The sequence below is a fragment of the Mytilus galloprovincialis genome, chromosome 12 (assembly GCF_965363235.1).
Source record: "Mytilus galloprovincialis chromosome 12, xbMytGall1.hap1.1, whole genome shotgun sequence".
Lineage (NCBI taxonomy): Eukaryota > Metazoa > Mollusca > Bivalvia > Mytilida > Mytilidae > Mytilus > Mytilus galloprovincialis.
Genome location: NC_134849.1, coordinates 65,502,931 through 65,530,921, shown reverse-complemented (window position 1 = coordinate 65,530,921; position 27,991 = coordinate 65,502,931). Strand labels below are relative to the sequence as shown.

The 27,991-nt window shown below is 33.0% G+C and overlaps 1 protein-coding gene across 2 annotated transcripts in view; it reads left to right on the top strand.

Annotated features, from left to right (window-relative positions):
* Nucleotides 1-27,991, top strand: part of LOC143054574 (uncharacterized) — a 111,032-nt gene that overhangs the window by 10,176 nt on the left and 72,865 nt on the right. The window contains exons 2-8 of one of the 2 annotated variants that reach the window (XM_076227594.1): nucleotides 9,876-9,992; nucleotides 12,289-12,350; nucleotides 13,550-13,645; nucleotides 14,030-14,326; nucleotides 15,548-15,699; nucleotides 21,420-21,443; nucleotides 22,569-22,649. In XM_076227594.1, coding sequence (XP_076083709.1) covers nucleotides 21,426-21,443; nucleotides 22,569-22,649 — 99 coding nt within the window. In that variant the 5' untranslated portion in view covers nucleotides 9,876-9,992; nucleotides 12,289-12,350; nucleotides 13,550-13,645; ... (1 more) ...; nucleotides 15,548-15,699; nucleotides 21,420-21,425. Of the gene's footprint in view, nucleotides 1-9,875; nucleotides 9,993-12,288; nucleotides 12,351-13,549; nucleotides 13,646-14,007; nucleotides 14,327-15,547; nucleotides 15,700-21,419; nucleotides 21,444-22,568; nucleotides 22,650-27,991 lie in introns of both variants that reach the window. The other variant, XM_076227595.1, reaches the window with a different exon arrangement.

Sequence of the window (27,991 nt, the reverse complement as noted above, 5' to 3'; positions counted from 1 at the left end):
GATTTCGCGCCCCCTGTCAAAAGTCTGTTTCCTCTGAGACTATGTGTTATAGTAGTCTCAGGTTTCCTGTAATTGTGAAAGAAATGGAAAAACAGACGATTTTGTTAAAATATACTCTAAGATATAACCAAAGAACACAGAAAAGTAAGTGAATATAAAAAGACTTCAATCGAAAAAAAGTTGGTTTTTCTAGAACATGTAGAACGACAGTCGACATGTAAAAAAATATGAATTTATCAAAATTTATCGTTACCAGTATATAACGACCTATTTACTATGGTTATGAAAAGAAATAAACCATGCGCGTAGCTACGTTTACGTCAAAACCCCCGGGCGTACACTTGAATTTGGTAAAAAAAAATATTTTCATCTATAAGAGGGGGAGGACAGGGAGAAAGGGGGTAGGAGAAAGGAGAAATGGGGTGGGAGAAAGGAGAAAGGGGTAGGAGAAAGGAGGGGAAGGCTGGGAGAAAGGAGAAAAAGTTGGAGAAAGGAGAAAAAATAAAATATCTCTCCTTTTAAAATTTTTTCTAATATTTCAAGAAAAAATATCTCAAAAAGAGATGTTTTATTCTAATGGGAGAAAGGAGAACGGGGGTAGGAGAAAGGAGAAGAGGGGTGGGAGAAGGGAGAAGGGTAACCCCCTGTCCTCCCCCTCCTATAAAATAAAAATGAAAGAGACATTTCGGTCCAAACTTTCGTTGACGGTGCCAATAATATAACTATGTACATGTAGGTTCATTACACGGTTAAAGTTTGAAAGTATCAATAACTTTGTCAAACCTTCGTAAAATTTTACGGTAGCTGGACAAAAACTGTTTATGGTCAAACGAGTATGACTGTATGGAGAGCAAAGTGACGAATTTATATATGATGAGTTTTCCCGTATTTTATGAATAAAAGGAATTTCTTTTTGCATTTACAGGTTAAAGTTAAAATTTGTTACATTATCAATTACTTTTTTTAAACGTTCGTCGAATTTAATTAAACTTTCTTGATTTTTTTTTCATGGTTAATTTCTGAAACAACATTTTGTTCGTTCATTTTTTAGTTTTATACATATACCATCAGGTGGTCGTATTTTTGTGCAATTTAAATCAGACGATCTGGCCACCGTTTAATAACATATTGCACAGGTAGGCAAGCTTTCGAATACTTTCTTACATTGAAATTAGATTACGACTTCGACTGAGAGGGCATGGTATATTAACAACACTTACATGTAGTACACAAATAAAATATTCTTTTTGAAGACAAAAACAGCTAGATGAACTATAAAATGGAACTATCTGTCACATTGATATACGAGGGTCTGGATTGGGGGCAACAGGGAGTTGGGGGGGGGGGGGGGGGGTTCATCATTTCTATATTTCTTTGTTCTGTCATTCTTTTGGTCATTCTTATCTATTCAGTAAGCAATATGCTTATTCTTTAAATTATGTGTCCCTTTTGAATTTGCCACTGTACTATAAAAATGAAACCATTTATCAATTTTTATTAATATCTGATTGAAACCAAACACATAAAAATATAAATATTTCAATTTATTTATGATAAATTGGATATGAGGGATAACAATCAATAGATCAGCTGAAATTAGTTATGTCACCATGATGGAGGTTGGGTGACATATTGTTATTGTGCGATTTTTTTTCCTTCAGGACCCTCATCGAGGTTCGGGCTTACACGTAAAAATGGCCTAGCTACGCCACTGTAAACTAGTTTTGTTTACATTTTCTAAAAATTTTAGAAAAGCCTGAACAATTTTATTTAGTTTTTCAAGTTTTTCAACGCTACATGTATCAATCAAATTATCTTTTTCAAACTAACACTATAAGGCCTAAAAAAAATAATGTTGTGTTTCCGATCACCCCCTTGAAATTTTGAAGGTAGGTAGAGATTTGTTTTTTTTTTGTTTTTTTTTTATTATAATATTATGAAATAAGCTTAAGTTATACATGTATAAAACTCAATTTCCAGTTACCAGACAAAAGTTTGGGATTTAATAGATAGAGATTGATTACCCACTTTAAAAATCTCCCTGAAATAACTTTTAGTTTACCCCTTTTAAAATCCCCCTGAAATAACTTTTAGTTTACCCCCTTTTAAAATACCCCTGAAAAAAAACTAAGTCCAAACCTAAAAAAAATTTGGGCAGCACTTCCCCTAGGAAATTAGCTTTTTGAACCCAATTTCCCTATTTCAGGACCAAAAACTTGGGATTGTCAGAGAAAGAACTTGAGAAGATGTGGGGCAGATTCATTTATAGGAACATGAACCAAACATCATCCCAAACCTACAGATAGACAAATATATTATATATACACTGTACCTGGCAGGACACTTTCTTTTGGCAAAGCATCTGTTGCTTTTCATCAGAATGTCTAAAGCGTTGATTGGCTGACCAGTTTCAGATGGATTAATATCAGGTTCATTTTGAAGAAGGGTCTGGCATGAAAATTTGATAAATTTAATTCTAAAAGATTACATTGTTCCAACAGTTGTGTTATTGTCATCAATCTCGGTCCAGTCATTTTTGCCGGTGGCCGAGCACAAAATTTGTGTTGTGTATTTTTTTTCATCGATGTTAGACATTGGATGAATTTCATTGCTAATGTCAAAAAAGGTGTTACTTTCTGTAAAATTTAGAAATATTTTTTTCTCTGCGAAATGGTCACACTTTCCGCGTTGAACATTGAATAGGACGCGTTGTGTTGCCATGTCTTCTTCTTTGGTATGTATTATCCACCACTATATTGGTGCACCCCATAAATGGGTAAATGTTCATTAATGATATGTATAGTCACATTAAAGGGATTATCTTATCAATACTATTTACATAGAAATTCAATATAAATTCAATATAAACATTTGGGTTAAGAGCCTTAGAATATGTACACCCTTGATGTCTCTTGAGTTTAAAGTCAATGTTCTGAGTTTATAATCACTAATCTGAGTTTATTATCACAGTTCTAAGTTTGACAATCAATGTTCAGAGTTTATGATCAATGATCTTCCACAATGTAGGGAGAAGCACATTTTTCGTGAGCAATCCTCTATTTTAGTGAGAGTCTTTTCACTACATGACAATATTTTCTGTTTTATCAAAACACTAGAGTCAAGAATCAACTGTGTTAATAGACCAAAATCACCAACCAGACTATTCCATGAGCACCTATTTGGATTACTTATGCTGTTTATTATCACTTCCAATTCTTCTATATATGATTTTCTGTATTTAAATAGAGCGTTGCATTTTAAAATGAAATGAACTATATCCTCATCTTCATATTGACACAGTGGACAAACAGAGCTAACTTCATGTTGGTTAAATTTACTTGTGTTGGACTGGAGAACGTAAGTTCCTGTAATTAGACGAGCTTTTATACCACCACGGCGGACATCTTTAATATTGCTTTCAATTGAAGACCAAAGTTTATGAACAGTTCCAATTTTCAAACTTGACAGATCACAGTACGACAGGGTAGATTTATTTTGACATTCAAGTAGTAATTTTTGAGTCCAGAATTTATCAATTGCTAGTTTCACATTCTTTTTCCATAATAATTTACACGGTGGATTAATAACCATTTTAGCCGCACTGGGAAGATCATATTGCACTAGTAGTTTATCTATGTAGGTAAACCAACTGTCTGAAGTTTCTGATTTTGTTGAAATCTGTCTTCTAAGACATGTTCAAACACTGACAAACGAAAATAACTACTGCGCATGCTCCCGCATATATAATTAGCCAAGAAAATTCCACTTTCCAGTACATTCTAAAAATAAGCCTCAAGTTTAAAATTAGCGTTGGTTTTTTTTGGGGCGATAAAAAGATCGAGGGACTTAGATTTTTTATTTTCTTTCAGAAAAAACGGTCGGTAGGTAAACAAATTATTTTTTTTCCCACATCAGCTTTAAAAACTTTTGAGTCGGGGGGGGTCTGAAGGACGGTCGGTCGGGTGACCGGAAACACAACATTTTTTTTTTAGGCCTAAGGTACAAATGTATGGGGAAAATCTGGATTCAGAATATTTTTTTTTGTCATCTGCTTGAACAGAATGTTTTTTTTTCATTAAGTTAGGGATCTAGGAAAAAAACATAAGCCCCCCCCCCCCCCCCCCCAACCCTTTGAAGTTAAATGGTTGTTCCACACACACAAAAAATAAATAAAAAAATAAATAGTCAAATGATGAAAAGAAAATATGAAATGACAAATGTACCCATACAAGAGACAGATTATTCAATATAACTTCAATAAGACAGAAACCCAAAAGCAAAACAACCAAAAGACATGTGAAGGGCAATTTTGCAATGTTTTTTGAATGATAGCCAGTATACATGGTATAGATAGATCCATGATATTTTATAAGTTTTGAAACCAGCGAAGAAATGACTAATTAATACATGTATTTATAATAAATGATTATGTCTCCCATTTATCTATGAAATTGCCAACAAATTAATACATTGAAATAATTTGTATATACTTTTAATTAGCAAGACGTGGGTGTTTTCTACAAATTGTGCAAAAATTAAATTTATTTCAGAAGTTTCTTTACCATGTTTACTGGAGAGCCAAGGGCAGGGGAAATCTGTTAGGCATGTTAAGCATGACTTTTCAAATTCTGGTTCGTCCTGAATATGCATGAAATATTTACCACTGGACGTTAGGCAACCAACAATCATTCAATTAAATTCTCGTTTTATTTTTTCATATTCTCTGTATTTCTCCCTCTCTGTTTTTATGCCCCCGCCGTAGCAGAGGGGACAATAAGCTTTACCCTTGTCTGTCCATACATATGTCATGTATGTAAATGTATGTCCCAATGTTGGTTTCCATTCTCTAACTTAAGTTAAAATTTGCCTCAACCAGATGTTATCAAACTTATGCACAATTTGCATAAAACAGTTTTCAGACAATAACTCAAGAATCCTTTCACCAACTTGCAAGAAATTATGGTGAATAGTTTATATCTATTGACGTGAGCTCCCTTTTGCTTTTTATAAATTTTAGATTTTACGTGTCCGAGTAACAGGGTTTTATTCATAAAAAAGGGTGATTTTCCAGTTTTTGGACAAAAACACAAAAATGCTTTCAGCAGTTCTTATGTAACTTTGGTGAATTGTTTATATCTATTAATGTAAGTTTCCTTTAGAATGTTATAAATTGTACATTTTACATTTCTGAGTTGTGGGGTTTTATTCAAAAGGGGGGATTTTCCAGTTTTCGGACAATAACTCAACAATGCTGTCAGCAATTATCATGAAACTTTGGTGAATTGTTTATATATATTGATGTAAGCTCCCTTTTGATCTTCATAAATTTCTAATATGACTGAGATTTAATTGAACTTTATTTGTTTATAGTCTGACTACAGATTTACTAAGTATTGTGCAACAGCACATTGTATTGCACAACAGCAAAAAATCTTTAATTGAATATAAATTCAATGCATATAACCAAGTTCAAGTTCTTCGACTACATTTATTCTGAAACCTATAATATGTAAAATATTTAATTACAATCCAAATTCAGACCTGTATCAAGCTTGAATATTGTGTCCATTTTGCCCCGACTGTTCAGGGTTGGACCTCTGCGGGAGTATCCAACTGCGCTCAACGAAGCAGTTTATTAGCTCACCTTGACGTCTGTCATCGTCTGTTAACTTGTACAAAAATCTTCTCTAAAATTACTGGGCCAAATTTAACCAAACTTGGCCACAATCATCATTGGGGTATCTAATTTGGGTGGGTGGGGGGGGGGGGGGGGGGAGAGGGGAAACAAACATATTTTAAATTTTGGCCTCAATGTTTAGTTTTCTTGGTTAATGTTAAGTTTGTGTGACAGTTGTAATAAAGGTTTATATTGAGGACTATCAACATAATATCAATGATCAGTAAAGATGGCGAGACATTTCAGAGTGTGCACTCTTGTTCAATGTTGTGTTTGTCAGTCAGATACGATTTTACTCGGATTTACACATTACTTATTACCCATTTTTGGTTTAAAGCTAACGGTCGATTGAACAAAATGAACATCGCTGTCATGAATAATAAAGATGAAAATAAAGTTTGAGATCGTTAGGAAATTTTGGTTTATTAAAAAGGTTGGCAGAGTTAATTTTTATTTTCTTTTAAATTGAAGGTCCATCGGGCGTAGCTAGTAACCAATACAAAAGTCCGATTGCAATAGTGAAAGGTTGCGGACCTCGGACCAATGCTAATTTGAACCCCTGAGTTATTGTTCTTAAATGACAAATTTTAACATTTCTTTTCTTTTTTATGCCCCTCCTACGATAGTATAGGGGCATTATGTTTTCTGGTCTGCCTCTGTCCGTTCGTGCGTCCGTTAGCTTCAGGTTAAAGTTTTTGGTCAAGGTAGATTTTGATGAAGTTGAAGTCCAATCAACTTGAAACTTAGTACACATGTTCCCCATGATATGATCTTTCTAATTTTAATGCCAAATTATAGTTTTGACCCAAATTTCATGGTCCACTGAACATAGAAAATGATAGTGCAAAGTTCAGGTTAAAGTTTTTGGTCAAGGTAGTTTCTGATGAAGTTAAAGTTACATCAACTTGAAACTTAGTACACATGTTCCCTATGATATGATCTTTCTAATTTTAATTCCAAATTAAAGTTTTGACCCCAATTTCACGGTCCACTGAACATAGAAAATGATAGTGTGAGTTGGGCATTCGTGTACTATGGACACATTCTTGTTGCCTATTATTTTGAAAACTATAATAGATAGAAAGAAACTATATGCAATAATGATCAGCAAGACAAGTTCTACAAATATAAAGTCAAATGGTCGAAATAGTTGGTTGACTTGAGTTATTGCCCCTTAAAAGAAAATTTTAACCATTTTTTTGCGTTTTATGCCTTATATCTTAAAAATTATAATAGATACATGTAGATAGAAACTTAAATAAGGCCAATTTAAATTAATTGATAGATTTTCATCCCCGCCCGCACCTCTGAAATCTTCCCGTCCCGATTTTTTTTTATTTTTGAAAAAAATACGATTTCCGGATTTTGTTCATTTCCGTTACCGGTAACCGTCGATAATTTCGTTTCAATAAACACTTCCTGTTTCAAATTTTGGTTTTCGTATTTCTTAGAATATTCTTACTAAATTATTAAGTCGATATATTCTGCTGATCTATGATGACAACATCATTTACCGAGAATAGAGATTGATTACGAGAAAGGCATGAAATATTCGGGTTACGAGTAATACGCTGTGTCCAAGAACGCAAATCGCCGTATGTCACAAATGTTTGTGATTAGAACACCTTGGATTATTTTATTTATACAATAACTTTGTGTCAAGAAATTTGGACTGTGAATGAAAACCAAAAGCGTAAGAATCGTGGAACACATTGGTACAAAAATCATGACTTGAATAAAGGAATTGACACAAACTTGTGAACTTGTTAGATTGGTGACCGTAAATTGAGTTCAAAAAGTCACAAACATACGCATTTCTAATTTATTAATTTATAGCAAGCCCTTAGATTTAGATTTAGCCATGCCTTTCGATTGTAGACAAACAACAAACATCCTCTGTCCCAATACCCACAATAGTCATTAAATAACTTTATGTTCTACATTGTAATTATATTCGCATCTTGGAATCCATGACAAATCGCCCCACACATAATCGCCCCACTTTTTCACAAACTCGCCCCACTTTCTAAAAAAACCGCCCCACTCTTGTTTACCAACTCGCCCCACTTATGAAAAGGGTTAACTCCCATTGCAAATAGGTATGATAACATGTCCCCTTATGAAAAGGGTTAAAATCCCGCTGAAATACGGTCTGTCAACTGGTCCCACTCATGACAAATTATAGATGAACCACTTATAAAAAAAGATGCAATCCCGTTGTATATCTTTGTCCCTGCCCACGTCAATACCTTTGAAAACCTAAGTGAAGTGCTATAAAATCAAATTGCTGTTAAAAACTCTGAATAAAGTTACATATAAATGTTAATCACGCATCAATTGTATGATTATAATACAATTAACAGGTTTCCTTTCAATTGTTATACAAATAACTAAGCTTACAAGTATAAAGTTATTCTCCAATAATGATACGAAAATGTATAAATTTTGCAATTATATTTTAAGAATGTTAAAAAAGTTTAATAAATTTCGTGTTTTTTTTTTGTATTCTGTGTAGATTACAAAAATCCAAATAAGTTTTCATTTAAGTTCGGCTAGTTGGTTGACCTGAAAATTGTATATAGAAGTAGATTTTTCCTTTTTTCAATAAATGGTGCGAGTTGAAAGGGGAAAAATTAACTGGATTTAACCCTTTTCACAAGTGAGGCGATTTTTTTAAAAAGTGGGGCGAGTCGGTTAACCAGGTTGGGGCGATTTTTTAATTTTTTTAATAATGGGGCGAGTTTGTGAAAAAGTGGGGCAATTTGGTGTGGGGCGTTTTGCCAGTGGGGCGATTTGTCCTGCATCTAGCATATTTAAAAGGACCAATCTTATTTTTTCAACACTGTTTGAGTTTTCATTTTATTCTGTACTTATAATACTTGTGTTGCATACCAATGCATTTGCTTCATTTTATTAGGACAACAAACGATTGCTTAGGCAGCAAAATAAAGTTGGTGTAGGTAGTCCAACTGAAGAGAGCATTTCTCCATGTTTTTGCTGTTTACTATAAAATAGGTTTCTAAAGCGGCAATTACATGTAGAACAGTGGTGGCTAATCAGAGATATGTATTTAATGTATTTTGATGTTGGATGTGTACGGATTGATAGTTTAGTCTTAGATGCATGATTTTTTTTATTAGTTGTTATTGGCTTTGAACTAGCTGTCAGATAACTGCGAGTACTATCAGATCTGTTCCTAGTGTCTTTTTGTTATCGGGATCATAAATAAGGCCGTTAGTTTTCTCTTTTGAATTGTTTTACATTGCCATATCTGGGTCTTTTAAAGCTGACTATACGGTATGGGCTTTGCTCATTGTTGAAGGCCATACAGTGACCTATAGTTGTTAATGTCTGTGTCATTTTGGTCTCTTGTGGACAGTTGTCTTATTGGCAATCATACCACATCTTCTTTTTTATATTAAGCATTTGAAAAATCATATACAATACCTTATGCATGTATTTACATGATATAAGCTTATTATTACACTTGCATATATGAATAACACGTGACAAGAAGGTTTCATATGAAATAAAATTTTAAAAATAAAATCCTCCCACCCGCCCCATTTTTTTCAAAAATTTGGATGAAAATCTACTAATTAATTTTAGTTGGCCTAAGCAAATAAAAAATAATTTTGACAATATGGAGGAAATCATCCGACATCTCCTTTTTGGAGTTATTGCCTTTTAATTGCGATTTTTTTCTTGCCTTGATAGAGTTAAAAAGCTAGACAAAGTAGTGCCATTTCTGGTGGTGGCGGCAACAATGTACTAGTTTGTGAATAGGGTCTAGTTTATGGTGAACCATAAGTGGTTACTTAAGGATATTTGGTATGCAGTTGTATTAGCGTTGCCATTGGCACATCTCATTTCCATGCAGATTACTTGGCCATGCCCCCTCAGTAATGGTCCGTTGACGAAAAATTTTGCTTAGTTTAACTTAACATGTACCAGTTTGTGATTTGGTCAGTTCAAGATATGTTAAATGGAATGCATATATATATAAGCCTTAGCACATCTCATTTACATTGAGAATATTTGGCCCTTAATTTTTGTTAATCTTCTTGACTTGACACAGACACATTGTCTAATGTGTTTATAAAGGGGGCAACTATTTTTTTTTAGAATTAAAACTGGGACTAGATTTGTTATTTTTCAACACAAAAAGAATATTATTTAAATACTCTTTTTTTTTTAGGTCTAAAACATAGTGAACGCTGAAGAAAAGAGAACAGAAATATAAAAACAATAATGTCCTGTTAGATATATGTGGCCTACATAGATCTGTTATATAGAAAGAAGGAAAGTGATTCAGGTAAATTGTGCAGTTAATTCAGAATATTATAATACTTTAAAATTATATAAACAGTATTTATTTACATAAATAAATATATACATCAGTCAGGGGACTTACTGAAATAAGTGATTTTTAAATCACTTATTTGAGTAGCAAATTTGAAGTTTTGACACAAATTGTGATTTTGTATTTTTACCAAAATTTAAAAACATATGTTTAAATAATACCTTTTTATTAATAAAATTGAATAAAAATGAACTTTTTGCTTCTTTTATGTAGCAAGGTTTATGCCTTTGATGCTATCATTTATCTGCAAATTATATTTTAGTTGAAAAAATGCTATAATAATGTTTTACATAATGAACTGATACTTTCTTAATTAACAGATTTTTCCCAGCAGTGGGAGTATTTTTCCTGTAAAGTTCATGATCAAGGTTTCATTTTTCAGATGATGTAATAAAACTCTACTGTTCACAATAAAATTTTCACTGTTCAAATTTTCACTGTTCCGGGGTGTTGAAATTAGTGGGGGTTATTAAAATAATGATACTTAAAAATAAGTGATTTTTGGGAAGGAAATTGAGGTATACATATGATACTTACACAAGTGATTTTAATGTCATTATCCTAGATTCAGTACAAGGTCATCACCTGAAATGACCTGGTCATCCTAGACAACACAGATGTTGGTTCTGATAATTTTAGAAACATAATTAGTCTCTGGATCATTAGTATTCTATATTTAAAGCTATAATAAAATTAAATCACTTCTTTTAGTGATTGATTTGTTCTACTGAAATAGGTGATTATTAAAGAAAGACAACTCTTACTTCCAATCTTAATGGAAATAATGTTACTTAAATCAGTGATTTAGAAAATCACTCATTTAAGTAAGTCCCCTGACTGTACATATAAGCTATAATAGGGTTTTCTGTCTAGCATAAAGCAATAAACTATTTCATATCCATGTTGTTGAAATATTCATACACTGTAGCTGTAAACTCATAGTAGAGAAACTGTAAATGTGATGAATTACTAAATGTAGTTTATCAGACAATAGACAAAAATCATATTCAATGTGTTGAGTACATTAACTACAAACTAACAGCTCAGAGTCTGAAAAGTCCATTTTTTTGCTCAACCAGTAATGTTGAGTACAGATTTTAATTGACATACTTGCCCCAACTGTTCAGGGTTTGACCTCTGTGGTCGTATAAAGTTTAAAGGTGACTTGTGTTTAAATGTGTCGATCTCTCTGAAATTGTACTGCAAGGTACCATAACAGGCAGGAATTGAGTTTGGGGGTAATTACTCCAAGGGGGGTTAAAAGAAAAAAAATTGGGGGGGGGGGGTTTCTTCATAATTTTTGGACTTTTATACTGATCAGTCAGGGGCGTTACTTAAACAAGTTATTTTTTTTAGTTACTTATATAAGTAATTTTTGTTTTTAAAAATAATAAAATTACTTAATAGAGTTATTTTAATTTTCAATAGAAACATAGACTAAATGTAGTTTTCATGATTTTAAACAACATTTTATATCATAAAATAAAGAATTTATCAGATTTGAGAGGAGTATAGAGATAAAGGGTTACTTTAAGAATAATGACAAAAATATTACTTGAATAAATTATTTTATACATTTTTGAAAAAAAATAGCAATTACACTTATCTAAGGCACATATGTAATTGATTTGGGTTACACATTATAAATAACTTCAGGTCTTAATTAATTCACAAGTATCTATCTATTTATATCAGTCTACCTTCAAGATTTTAGAAGAAAATGATAATTTGATAGTCCCAAGAGACCAATCTTTGTGTCAGAAAGTTAATTAGTGTTTAGGAAGAATTTGTTTTTATATATCAAGGGAAAAATAACCACATGACTGTGAAAATTATTTAAAGCTAGTAAAATCTGTATTATTGGACACTTATAAAAATAATATTCAGAAAAATAACTTATATAAGTTATATTTAAATTAGCCTCTTGTATAGGTAATTTTAATTGTTACTTGTTTAAGTAATGCCCCTGACTGCTGATATGGCAGGAGATACACACCAAACAAGATGTGTAAATAATAAACTATTATATTATATTAAGTATTGTGCAATAGCATAGGATACAGAATGACTTCATGCTATAATGAATATATCCTAAAAACTTTTCCACTAATTAGCTTTGTATGGTACATGTACCTTTTCTTTTTTAATTCATGACAGGTACATAAAATTTCAGGGAAAGTTTTACCAATATTTATATAAACGTGAAACAAACTGAAATTGAGCTACATGTATTTTTTTATATTTTCAGTTTGAAGATCTACTATTAGTATTTATTGATTCAAGGTCCAGTCAAGTTATTACTATCTATAGGTCAGTGAACATTACATTGATATTGTATTGGAACGTTTAATGATTTTTTTATCAAATGAAAATCAGAAATATATTGAAATTGTAAATGTGAATTAAAGGGGAGATAATCCAGAGCTATAGGATTCATTCTAAATAGTACTAGACCAGTGTTTGTATTAAAGGGGAGATAATCCAGAGCTATAGGATTCATTCTAAATAGCACTAGACCAGTGTTTGTACTAAAGGGGAGATAATCCATAGCTATAGGATTCATTCTAAATAGCACTAGACCAGTGTTTGTACTAAAGGGGAGATAATCCATAGCTATAGGATTCATTCTAAATAGCATTAGACCAGTGTTTGTATTAAAGGGGAGATAATCCAGAGCTATAGGATTCATTCTAAATAACATTAGACCAGTGTTTGTATTAAAGGGGAGATAATCCAGAGCTATAGGATTCATTCTAAATAACATTAGACCAGTGTTTGTATTAAAGGGGAGATAATCCAGAGCTATAGGATTCATTCTAAATAACAGACCAGTGTTTGTAATAAAGGGGAGATAATCCAGAGCTATAGGATTCATTCTAAATAACATTAGACCAGTGTTTGTATTATAGGGGAGATAATCCAGAGCTATAGGATTCATTCTAAATAACATTAGACCAGTGTTTGTATTAAAGGGGAGATAATCCAGAGCTATAGGATTCATTCTAAATAACATTAGACCAGTGTTTGTATTAAAGGGGAGATAATCCAGAGCTATAAGATTCTTTCTAAATAACATTAGACCAGTGTTTGTAATAAAGGGGAGATAATCCAGAGCTATAGGATTCATTCTAAATAACATTAGACCAGTGTTTGTATTAATTCTTTTAGAACAATGTTAAACTTTTGCACTTAGCAACTTTTGTGACTGGATACAAAAAATAAACGGACACAATAACAAAAATTCATGGAAGTTGAAACTAATTAAACATTGAAGCATTACAAAAAGAGTTGTTAACTTAGAACATGTAGAAATCAAATTGTTCTTTATGATTGTAAGATCGGAGGTCTATGTCAATGAGACAGCAACCAATCAACAAAAGAGGTCAACATTTTATTTAAAAATAGATAAGTGTCTGTAATGTGTTGTTTTTATTTCATCTATATTTTCAGTTTGAACATCTATAATGTCTATTATCATGATTATTGTTTTTTATTTAATAATTGTCCAGTCCTTGTGATCATTGTCCAGTCCTTGTGACCATTGTCCAGTCAATGTGACCATTGTCCAGTCAATGTGATCCTTGCCAGTTGACTTCCTATTATAGGTAAGTTTAATTGTATGTGAACTAGATAGAATCATTTACTACTGAAATTTGTTTAAAAAAAGATGCGAATGTAGAATTTTAACTCTGACAGGGGGAGATAATTAACAGATATATTTTACATTCAAAATATCACAACACCAGATTTGTGTAATTTATTTATGTAATAAACAAAACCCTAAAACATCTTGTAAAAGTGAAGGTTTAAAGGTCTATATCAATGAGACAGCATCCAATCAATGAAAGAGGTCAAATTTGTATCTAACAATAGGCAATGATAGACAAGCATCTTTATAATATGTTATAATTATATTTAAACCTGAAATAGAAACATTTATATTCTCATTTTAAACATATATCATCAGTATTTATTTGATCCCTGTCCAGTCAAGTCAATCCCTGTCCAGTCGATTTGATCTCTGTCCAGTCAAGTTGATCCTTGTCCAGTCAAGTTGATCATTGTCCAGTGGAGTTGATCCCTGTCCAGTCAAGTTGATCCTTGTCCAGTGGAGTTGATCCCTGTCCAGTCAAGTTGATCCTTGTCCAGTCAAGTTGATCCTTGTCCAGTGGAGTTGATCCCTGTCCAGTCAAGTTGATCCTTGTCCAGTCAAGTTGATCCTTGTCCAGTCAAGTTGAACCTTGTCCAGTGGATTTGATCCCTGTCCAGTCAGGCTGTTGTTATAGGTAAGTACATCATATGTGAACTACTACATAGGATCAATTTGATACTGAAATTTGTTTCTAATGTTAAATATTCAAACTCATAAAGGGGAGATAATCAACAAATAGTTTGAACTTTCAAAATACCCAAGACCAATATTTTATAGTAAACAAGACACACAAATCAAATTGTATTAAAACGTTTAATGATTTATTTTATCAAATGAAACTCAGAAATATATATATTGGAATTTTAATTGTGAAAATTCTTAAAGGTTAGATAATTTAGAACTTAGCTATTGGATTCATTTTTAATAGCATTAGACAAGTGCTTTTTAATCCTTTTAGAACAAAATTAACATTTTGCACTCAGCAACTTTTGTGACGGGATACAAAAAATAAAATGACACAATTACAAAATAAATTACATTTGGGAGTCGAAACTAATTAAACATTGCAAGCATAATTAAAAATAGAGTTGTTAACTAAGAAATCAACTTGTTCTGTATGAACGTAAGATGGGAGGTATATTTCAATGAGACAACAACCAATCAACAAAAGAGGTCAACGTGGTTTTAAAAAAAAGACAAGTGTCTCTATAACGTGTTGTTTTTATTTCATTTATATTTTCAATTTGAACATCTATTATGTCTATTATTGATTTTTATTTGATAATTGTCCAGTCCTTGTGATCACTGTCCAGTCAATTTAATCATTGTCCAGTCAATTTAATCATTGTCCAGTCAATGTAATCATTGTCCAGTCAATTTAATCCCTGTCCAGTCAATTTGATCCTTGTCCAGTTGAGTTCCTATTAAAAGGTAAGTGTACATTGTATGTGAACTATATAGGCTCATTTACTACTGAAATTTATTTCAAAAGAGACCTGAATGTAGAATTTTAACTCTGACAAGGGGAGAAAATTAACAGATATTATTCACATTCAAAATATCACAAGACCTGTGTTTTTGTAGTAAATAAGACGGTAAAAACAAAGAATGCATCCTGTATGAGTAAAGGTTATGAGGTCACAATCAAAATAGCACAAGACCTGTGGTTTTATGTAGTAAACAAGACACTAAAACAAAACATGCATCCTGTATGAGTAAAGGTTTAGAGGCCTATATCAATGACACAGCAACCAATTAATGAAAGAGGTCAAATTTGTATCAAACAATAAACAAGCATCTTTATAACATGTTACATGTCAACATCAAATAGAAACATTTATATTCTCATTTTAAGCATCTGTCATCAGTATTTACTTGATCCCTGTCCAGTCAAGTTGATCCCTGTCCAGCCAAGTTGATCCCTGTCTAGTCAAGTTGATACCTGTCCAGTCAAGTTGATCATTGACCAGTTGTTTTGATCACTGTCCAGTCAAGCTGGTGTTATAGGTAAGTGTTTATTATATGTGAACTATATTTTAATATACCGTAGATACTCGCCTATAAGTCGATCCGACAATAAGTCAGATGCCCTTTTCATCTCCAAATTCTGAGGATTTAGTCTTGACCCTCGTATAAGTCGGACAAAATTTGGACTTTTTTTTTTGCAGCTGACAATAAAGATGTATTTATTCCTGTTGTTTTGTTCACTGTTTGATTACAGATTAGACATGTGTTGTTTACTTAATGCATCAATGATTTTGTAGGGTATGACTAACAACCTATTGTTTGAGAAAAGCGAACATAAACCAATATGAACCTGAAAAATTTTAAAGTCAATCAATATTTTCACAGCACTCATAAAGGAGCATGTGCACTTCATAATTCTTATTATATTGTGATGATTAAAGGATTGAAAAAATTAAGTGAAGCTAATCAACTTTATATTAAAATAACTCCCAACTCATTAGTGTCATCTGGTCACCTATCACTGATGTTTTTCACACCTTTAGTGAATACAACTCTTTGTCTCTTAATTAGGGGTTATCAATGGATTATATTGGCTTGCCAATCAATTTTGTAATCTTTGTGTTTACCTGAGACATTTTAATGAATAAAATATTTTGATCTTGGGAATGAATCTTAAAATTATTTTTGATTATTGTATGATTTATAAGTATTGAATTGATATCATGATATCACAATAATGACACAATAGCTCCGCTGAATGCATCCTTTTACATAGTTGGTACATTGTTATCTCGTTTTCATTTTTGGTTCTTGGCTCTTTCTTTTTGGATTTATGCACAAACCATTTGACCATCAATACACAAACCGGAAACAGTCGGAAATTCAACACAAATTGACAGAAAAAGGTTAACAGAGAATAAATAAAACACAAAAACAATATTGTAGTCATTTATTTTCAACAAAAACTTTTAATTTAGGGATTTATGTAGGTTTGGCAATCACCAACGTTGTTTTGACCAGGCAATTCACTCCTGACCACTTTTCTCGAGCTTGGATTTTTCCTCTGGTCGCTGGATCTCGCTAATAAGTCGGTACCCCTCTCTGGATTCTGAATTTTACTCCCAAACTTCCGACTTATAAGCGAGTATCTACAGTATATGATCATTTACTTCTGAAATTTGTTTCAAAAGAGAGACACTTGAAGAATTTTAACTCTACCAGGGGGAGGTAATTGACAGATATGTTTCACATTTTATACACCAAAGACACAAAAACAAAGAATGCATCCTGTGTAAGTGAAAGTTTAGAGGCCTATATCAATGACACAGCAACCAATCAATAAAAGAGGTAAAATTGGAATCAAACAACACACAAGCATCTTTATAACATATTATTATAATTTCAACCTGAAATAAAAACATGTATATTCTCATTTTAAACATCTATCATCAGTATTTATTTAATCCCTGTCCAGTCAAGTTGATCCCTGTCTAGTCAAGTTGACCATTGTCTAGTGGAGTTGATCCCTTTCCAGTCAGGCTTTTGTTAAAAGTTAGTACATCATACATGAACTATCATAGGCACTTGACTCAGAAAAAAAATCCAATATACCTTAAAATAACACAAGGTACTTAACTCAAATTTTTGAAAAATTTCACCTGGTTGTGAAATTCCGTTATATTTCAATTTCTCGGTTGTCAATCTCACTAAAATCTGTTATGCCTTAAATATAAATGGATTTATCTACACAATGATGTATAACACGCCTACCTTTGTTGTCTGAATCATTTTGAGCAGGCCTACCCAAGTATATCAACTGTAATTATTTCGTCTACCAACACCCGATCGGAAATATAAGACTCCAGGTAAAGGATTAATTATAAAAAGTATTTAAGAAAAAACTGTTTGTTTCTGTCTGAATCGAACTTAACATCCAGATAGTAAATTTGTAAAAGATTCTGTAAAAAAAAATCCAAATAGTGTTATTTGAGGTATGTGTAATGAGTTACAAGTTTATTTTTTTAAGACTCAAATTTTCCCATTCCATCAATGTCGTTCAGACTCTCTCTGGACTTTACATATAAAATAATATAACTCCAAGAAATATTTATTTTTAGCAAGGGACCTTCCCAAAAAATTTGACTAATCAGAAACCGAGACATATAAAGAGGGTGGAAAGATACCTTTTCCTGCGAGTCAAGCTTCATTCATCTTTATGTCACTATCAACATAAGTAAATCATAAAAAGTGAAGCAGGCAGGACATTTCAGCATGTGCATTCTTGCATTATTAAGAGTAGTGTGTGTTTGAGGAGGGAAAGGGGTCAGTAGGGGGGGAGTCATTTATTGCATGAATTGATAATGTGATTCATATATGTATTCCTTTTTATGCTCCCACCTTAGCAGAGGGGGCATTAAGTTTTACCCTTGTCTGTCCGTCTGTCTGTCCGGCGTAAACATGTCGCACCGTAACTTGAGAATGACTCCTCCAAATTTCATGAAGCTTAATATAGTTGTTTCTTATGATGGTCAAATGATCTGTATACTTTTTGGTGAAAATAAGATTAAAACTTTTTGAGTTACAGCACTTTGTAACTAAAACAGGGGTGTGTTTTTTTCACATGTCGAACCGTATCTAAAAAACGATTCTTGATTATGGCTTAAAACTTTAAACACTTCTTAGTTATATTAATCTTAATATCTGTATACTTTTTGGTGATGATTCAACATTTTTTTTTTAGTTATTGAGTATTTTGTAAAACAGGTGAGGGTTTTTTACATGTCGCGCCGTATCTCAAAAACCATTTATGATTATTGCTTAAAATTTTACACACTTCTTTGTTATATTAATCTAAAGATCTGTATACTTTTTGGTGATGATTAAAAATTTTATTTTTGAGTTCTTGAGTATTTTGTATAACAGGGGAGGTTTTTTTTACATGTCACGCGGTATCTCAAAAATAATTTATGATTGTTGTATTAAAACTTTACACACTTTTTTGTTATATTAATCTAAAGATCTGTATACTTTTTGGTTTTGATTCAAAATTTTATTTTAATGATATTTAGTTTAAAAAAAAAAAAAAAAACAGGGTGGGGGGTTTCACATGTCCCGCCTTGTCTCAAAAACTATATATGGTTATTGCTTTAAACTTTCTCAGAAACTATTTATGATTATTGCATAAAACTTCCACACAAGACGTCGGCTTATCATGCGCTCATGGCGCAGCTGTTTATTGAATTTAGTATTGATTCAAAAACAAGAATATGTGGTATGATTGCCAATGAGACAACTTTCTAACAGAAAAGTGAATGTCAATGTATGATCTCGAGTCACCAAAATGAGGTAAAACATTACATATATATCATAATTCTTCACTTGATTTACAATTTGAAAGGACAATTACATTGTTTTAAATTAAGATATGTGATGAGCTTATGTCACTTATTCAAACTTGGGTTTAAAATTCTGGTATGATAGAAATTTGGTTTAACTATATCAATACTAAATGCTGTAGAAACTATTTCAATTTTTGTCAAGCCTGCGACTTTTGGCAGAGGCCGTGGCTACAGTGGCAGCGTTAGCTAACTTCTTAAAAGCTTTATATTTTAGAAGGTGGAAGATCTGGATGCCTCATGTTACGAAGTTTCCATCAGTCACATGTCCAATGTCCTTGACCTCATTTTCATGGTTCAGTGACTACTTGAAAAAGTTAGCTTTTTTGTAATGTTAAATTCTCTCTTATTATAAGTAATAGGATAACTATATTTGGTATACATGTGCGTACCTTGCAAAATCCTCATGACTGACTTGACCTCGACCTCATTTCATGGATCAGTGAACAAGGTTAAGTTTTGGTGGTCAAGTTCATATCTCAAATACTAAAAGCAATAGGTCAAGTATATTCAGTGTATGGATGGACTGTAAGGTGTACATGTCCAACTGGCAGTTGTCATCTGACCTTGACCTCATTTATCATGTTTCAGTGGTCAAAGTATAGAATTTGAGTTTTGGTCTTTTTTTCTAATACTATATGCAAAAGGTCAACTATATTTGGTGTATGGAAATATTTTATGACCTATATGTCAGTCACACAGGTTTTATTTGACCTTGACCTCATTTTCACGGTTCATTGGTCAGTGTTAAGTTTTTATACAACTGCGAAAATTAAAAAAAATTTGGTCGTGTTTATATTGGTATGACGTTGGCCTTTTCGTCGTCGTCGTCCGAAGACATTTGGTTTTCGCTCTATAACTTTAGTATAAGTAAATAGAAATCTATGAAATTTAAACACAAGGTTTGTGACCACAAAAGGAAGGTTGGGATTGATTTTGGAAGTATTGGTCCCAACAATTTAGGAATTAGAGGCCAAAAGGTTCCAAAATTAAACTTTGTTTGATTTCATCAAATATTGAGTTATTGGGGTTCTTTGATATGCCAAATCTAACCGTTTAGATTCTTTATTTTTGGTCCTGTTTTCAAATTGGTCTACATTAAGGTCCAAAAGGTTCAAAATTAAACTTAGTTTGATTTTAACAAAAATTGAATTCTTGGGGATCTTTGATATGCTGAATCTAAACATGTACTTAAATTTTTGATTATGGGCCCAGTTTTCAACTTGGTCCAAATTGGAGTCCAAAATTAAACTTTGTTCCATGTTAACAAAAATTGAATATATAGAGTTCTTTAATATGCTGAATCTAACCATGTATTTATATTTTTAATATTTGGACCCGGTTATCAAATTGGTCAACATTGAGGTCTAAAGGGTCCAAAATTGAACATTATTTGATTTCATCAAAAATTGAATTCTTGGGGTTCTTTGATATGCTGAATCTAACCATGTATTTAGATTTTGGATATTGGACCATAATAGGTAAATGTCCAATTTAAGTTCATTCATTCTGTGTAAGAAACCTATGTTGTGTCAACTATTTAAGCTAAATCCAAATTCAGAGCTGTATCAAGCTTAAATGTTGTGTCCATACTTGCCCCAACTGTTCAGTGTTTGACCTCTGCGGTCGTATAAAGCTGTGCCCTGCGGAGCATCTGGTTGTGTTTTGGACTTCTTTTTTTTGTCTCGCCTTGAAAAAAAAAGCGAGACATAAGTATGCTGTTTCCTGCGTCGTTGGTGGCGACGGCGTCAACAATGCATTAATTTGTGATAAGGTCTAGTTTACGGTGAACCACAAGTGGTAGGTCAATCATATTTGGTATGCAGTTGTATAAGCATTCGCACATCTCATTTCCATGGAGAATATTTGGCCCTGCCCCTTCAGTCATGGTCTATTGACTGAAACTTTTGACTATTTTACATGTATTAGTTGGTGATTAGGTCAGTTTATAGGGAACCACAAGTGGTAGGTCAATGATATTTGGTATGCAGTTGTATAAGCATTGGCATATCTCATTTCCATGGAGAATATTTGGCCTCACCCCTCAGTCACAGTCTAATGACTTTGAAACTATCTTAGTTTACATGTATTAGTTTATGATTAGATCAGTTTAAGACGAACTGCTAATGTTAAGTCAATGAAATCTAGTATGCAAATTTATTGGTATTTGCAAGTATTGTTTCCATGGAGATTATATAGCCCCAACACCTCTTCATGGTGCATTGACTTTGAAACTTTTACATAGTTTACAAGTTAATGTTTGTGTTTACATGTTCAAAAACAGTATTTGGTTTTCAGTTGCATGTAATAGTAACAATAATGACTCTGACAATAGTTTATAGATATTGTTTTTTTCTATTTTAGGAAATAATGGCAAGTTGGAACTATGTAAGATTTTTTCTTCCTTAAGTCAAACATTCTAGTGCTTTTTGATAGAAAATATAGCATGTGATCATTTGTAGGGATGTCAACTAGTACTCAAATACTCCACACTTCAAAATGATACTTGATTAATTGGTTTTCTGGACCAGCACTTTTGGCTAAAATAAAAAAGAAGATGTGGTATGATTGCCAATGAGACAACTCTTCACAAGAGACCAAATGACACAGACATTAACATATATAGGTCATCGTACGTCCTTCAAAAAGCCCATACCGCATAGTCAACTATAAAAGGCCCAGAAATAACAAAAGTAAAACAATTCAAATGAGGAAAAAAGCGGCTTAATTTATGCACAAAAAAATCAACGATACACAAATATGTAACAGATTAACAAACGACAACCACTGAATTACAGACTCCTGACTTGGGACAGGCACATACATACAGAATGTGGACGGGTTAAACATAAATATGTTTTGTACGTTTCCACAGCAAAGGTTAAATCAGAGCAAATAGTTCGGTTTGTATGGATGTTAATTACAAAGTTGCAAAACAGAATTTACCATAAAACTTTTTGAATACAAACAAATATGTTGCACTCTTCGATATCTCTCAGTGAATAATTGAAATATCAGTGACCAGTCTTTTGTTTACATTGAAAGTATATGTATAACATCTATAAGATTCAGCAGTTTGGTGTTATTTCAAAAATTTCCTCTTCAAATTGTAAATTGAAAGTAATTAACTATGACGTCATATACATAACATCGTTACAGTTATTAGAAAAAACAACAAAAGTGAAGCAAGATGTCTTTTTGATGTTGACGGACTATAAAAAGGTGCGAGGTCGAAATGTAGAACTTGAGCATTATCTTTAAAATTGTGTACGTAAATTCAGTTTTGTTTTTGTTTTAAATTATTGATGTTTGATTGGTCTGCACAAAAAAGTGACATTCAAAAAATGGTCTCCAGTTGAGCCATGGGATAGTGTAAAATGTCTCCCTTGTATTAACCAATAAAAATCTGTAATTTTAAAGTGTTTGATAATTATTATTGTCTGGTGTGAAAACCATTTCAGTTACTACACTCTTTACATTCTGTTAAATGTAAACTCTATTTCTTACTTACAGAAACTTATTGTAGCTGCTGAAAAAGGAAGAGTAGAAGAATTGAAGCTTTGCCTAGCGAACGGAGCTAACATTGATTACCAAGTAGGTAAACTTGTAACATTAAATATCAAATAGGTAAACTTGTAACATTGAATATCAAATAGGTAAACTTGTAACATTGAATTTTAAGTAGGTAAACTTGTAACATTGAGTATCAACAGGAAAACTTGTTACATTGAATATCAAGTAGGTAAACTTGTAACATTGACTATCAAGTAGCTAAACTTGTAACATTGACTATCAAGTAGGTAAACTTGTAACATTGACTATCAAGTAACATGTAGGTAGACTTGTAACATTGACTATCAAATAGGTAAACTTGTAACATTGACTATCAAGTAGGTAAACTTGTAACATTGACTATCAAGTAGGTAAACTTGTAACATTGACTATCAAGTAGGTAAACTTGTAACATTGACTATCAAGTAAAATGAAGGTAGACTTGTAACATTGACTATCAAGTAGGTAGACTTGTAACATTGACTATCAAGTAGGTAAACTTGTAACATTGACTATCAAATAGGTAAACTTGTAACATTGACTATCAAATAGGTAAACTTGTAACATTGACTATCAAATAGGTAAACTTGGAACATTGACTATCAAATAGGTAAACTTGTTACATTGACTATCAAATAGGTAAACTTGTAACATTGACTATCAAGTAGGTAAACTTGTAACATTGACTATCAAGTAGGTAAACTTGTAACATTGACTATCAAGTAAAATGTAGGTAGACTTGTAACATTGACTATCAAGTAGGTAAACTTGTAACATTGACTATCAAATAGGTAAACTTGTAACATTGACTATCAAATAGGTAAACTTGTAACATTGACTATCAAATAGGTAAACTTGTAACATTGACTATCAAATAGGTACACTTGTAACATTGACTATCAAATAGGTAAACTTGTAACATTGACTGTCAAATAGGTAAACTTGTAACATTGACTATCAAATAGGTAAACTTGTTACATTGACTATCAAATAGGTAAACTTGTAACATTGACTGTCAAATAGGTAAACTTGTAACATAGTAGGTTAACTTATCATGACACAAGAATGGTGTGCAACTCAATACATGAAACATTATGACTAAACACTGATTTTCAACACAGAACATGAGACACATCATGACACAACACTGGTGTAAAAAACAGAGCATGTAACACATCAGGACACTACATTGATAAACATGTAACATAGAAGTTAACTTATCATGACACAACAATGTTGTTTAACACAAAACATGACATTATGACGAACCACTGATGCTCAACACAGAACACAAGACACATTATGACACAACACTGATGTTCAACACAGAACATGAGACACATTATGACACAACACTGATGTTCATCATAGAACACGAGACACATCATGATATAACATTGATGTTCAACACAGAACACGAGACACATTATGACACAACACTAATGTTCAACACAGAACACGAGACGCATCATGATACAACACTGATGTTCAACACAGAACATGAGACAAATCATGACACACACAGAACATGAGACATATTATGACACAACACTGATGTTCAATACAGAACATGAGACACATCATGATATAACATTGATGTTCAACACAGAACACAAGACGCATCATGATACAACACTGATGTTCAACACAGAACATGAGAAACATTATGACACAACACTGGTGTAAAACACAGAACACAAGACACATTATTACACAACACTGGTGTTCGACACAGAACACAAGATGCATCATGACACAACACTGATGTTCAACACAGAACATGAGACACATTATGACACAACACTGATGGTCGACACAAAACATGAGACATTTCATGATACAACACTAGTGTTCAATACAAAATAGGAGACACATGCAACAACACGAATGCATTTAAACACAACATGTGACAAATCATGACACAACACTGATGTTTAACACGGAACATGAATCACATGACACAACACTGGTGTTCAACACATGACATGAATCACATGACAGAACATTGATGTTCAACATAGAACATGACACATATCAGGACACAACACTGATTTTCAACACAGGACATATCATATCACAAAACATGAGACAAAACAGGACACAACACTGATGTTAAACACAGAATGTGACACATATCAGGACACAACACTGATGTTCAACACAGAAAATAAGACACAGCACTGACACATACATGTAATCAGAGTACTGCACTAAATCTGAACAACATATGTTCTGCACCTGACAACTGAGAGAAAATAGACAAACAAATATAACAACAAACAACACATGGTCTGGACCTGACTACTCAGAGTAAATAGACATACTAATATAACATCAGACAACACATGGTCTGGACCTGACCTGACTACTCAGAGTAAATAGACATACTAATATAACAACAAACAACACATGTTCTGAACCTAACCTGACTACTCAGAGTAAATAGACAAACAAATATAACAACAAACAACACACGGTCTTGACCTGACCTGACTACTCAGAGTAAATAGACAAACAAATATAACAACACACAACACATGGTCTGGACCTGATTACTGAGAGTAAATAGACAAACAAATATAACAACTAACAACACATGGACTACTCAGAGTAAATAGACAAACAAATGTAACAACAAACAACACATGATCTGGACCTGACCTGACTACTCAGAGTAAATAGACAATTAATATAACAACAAACAACACAGGGTCTGGACTGGACTACTCAAGAGGAAATAGACAAACAAATATGACAACACACAACACATGGTCTGGACCTGACTACTCAGGGTAAATAGACAAACAAATATAACAACTAACAACACATGGACTACTCAGAGTAAATAGACAAACAAATGTAACAACAAACAACACATGATCTGGACCTGACTACTCAAGAGGAAATATACAAACAAATGTAACAACACACAACACATGATCTGGACCTGACTACTCAGAGTAAATAGACAAACAAATATAACAACAAACAACACACGGTCTGGACCTGACCTGACTACTCAGAGTAAATAGACAAACAAATATAACAACACACAACACATGGTCTGGACCTGACTACTGAGAGTAAATAGACAAACTAATATAACAACAAACAACACATGGTCTGTACCTGACCTGACTACTCAGAGTAAATAGACAAACAAATATAACAACACACAACACATGGTCTGGACCTGACCTGACTACTCAGAGTAAATAGATAAACAAATACAACCACTAACAACACATGGCCTGGACCTGACCTGACTACTCAGAGTAAATAGACAAACAAATAAACAACTTACAACACATGGTCTGGACCTGACTACTCAAGAGTAAATAGACAAACAAATACAACAACTTACAACACATGGTCTGGACATGACTACTCAGAGTAAATAGACAAACAAATACAACAACTAACAACACACGGTCTGGACCTGACCTGACTACTCAAGAGTAAATAGACAAACAAATGTAACAACACACAACACATGGTCTGGACATGACTACTCAGAGTAAATAGACAAACAAATATAACAACTTACACCACATGGTCTGGACCTGACTACTCAGAGTAAATAGACAAACAAATATAACAACACACAACACATGGCCTGAACCTGACCTGACTACTCAGAGTAAATATACAAACAAATATAACAACAAACAACACATGGCCTGGACCTGACCTGACTACTCAGAGTAAATATACAAACAAATATAACAACTTTCAACACATGGTCTGGACCTGACCTGACTACTCAGAGTAAATAGACAAACAAATGCAACAACTAACAACACATGGTCTGGACATGACTTCTCAGAGTAAATAGACAAACAAATATAACAACACACAACACATGATCTGGACCTGACCTGACTACTCAGAATAAATAGACAATTAATATAACAACACACAACACATGATCTGGACCTGACCTGACTACTCAGAGTAAATAGACAAACAAATATAACAACAAACAACACACGGTCTTGACCTGACCTGACTACTCAGAGTAAATAGACAAACAAATATAACAACACACAACACATGGTCTGGACCTGATTACTGAGAGTAAATAGACAAACAAATATAACAACTAACAACACATGGACTACTCAGAGTAAATAGACAAACAAATGTAACAACAAACAACACATGATCTGGACCTGACCTGACTACTCAGAGTAAATAGACAATTAATATAACAACAAACAACACAGGGTCTGGACTGGACTACTCAAGAGGAAATAGACAAACAAATATGACAACACACAACACATGGTCTGGACCTGACTACTCAGGGTAAATAGACAAACAAATATAACAACAAACAACACATGATCTGGACCTGACTACTCAAGAGGAAATATACAAACAAATGTAACAACACACAACACATGATCTGGACCTGACTACTCAGAGTAAATAGACAAACAAATATAACAACAAACAACACACGGTCTGGACCTGACCTGACTACTCAGAGTAAATAGACAAACAAATATAACAACACACAACACATGGTCTGGACCTGACTACTGAGAGTAAATAGACAAACAAATACAACAACTAACAACACATGGTCTGGACCTGACTACTCAGAGTAAATAGACAAACAAATATAACAACAAACAACACATGGTCTGGACCTGACTACTCAGAGTAAATAGACAAACAAATATGACAACACACAACACATGGTCTGGACCTGACCTGACTACTCAGAGTAAATAGACAAACAACTATGACAACACACAACACATGGTCTGGACCAGACCTGACTACTCAGAGTAAATAGACAAACAAATATGACAACACACAACACATGGCCTGGACCTGACCTGACTACTCAGAGTAAATAGACAAACAAATATAACAACACACAACACATGGTCTGGACCTGACCTGACTACTCAGAGTAAATAGATAAACAAATACAACCACTAACAACACATGGCCTGGACCTGACCTGACTACTCAGAGTAAATAGACAAACAAATAAACAACTTACAACACATGGTCTGGACCTGACTACTCAAGAGTAAATAGACAAACAAATAAACAACTTACAACACATGGTCTGGACATGACTACTCAGAGTAAATAGACAAACAAATAAACAACTGACAACACATGGTCTGGACCTGACCTGACTACTCAGAGTAAATAGACAAACAAATAAACAACTTACAACACATGGTCTGGACCTGACTACTCAGAGTAAATAGACAAACAAATACAACAACTAACAACACACGGTCTGGACCTGACCTGACTGCTCAAGAGTAAATAGACAAACAAATGTAACAACACACAACACATGGTCTGGACATGACTACTCAGAGTAAATAGACAAACAAATATACAACTTACACCAC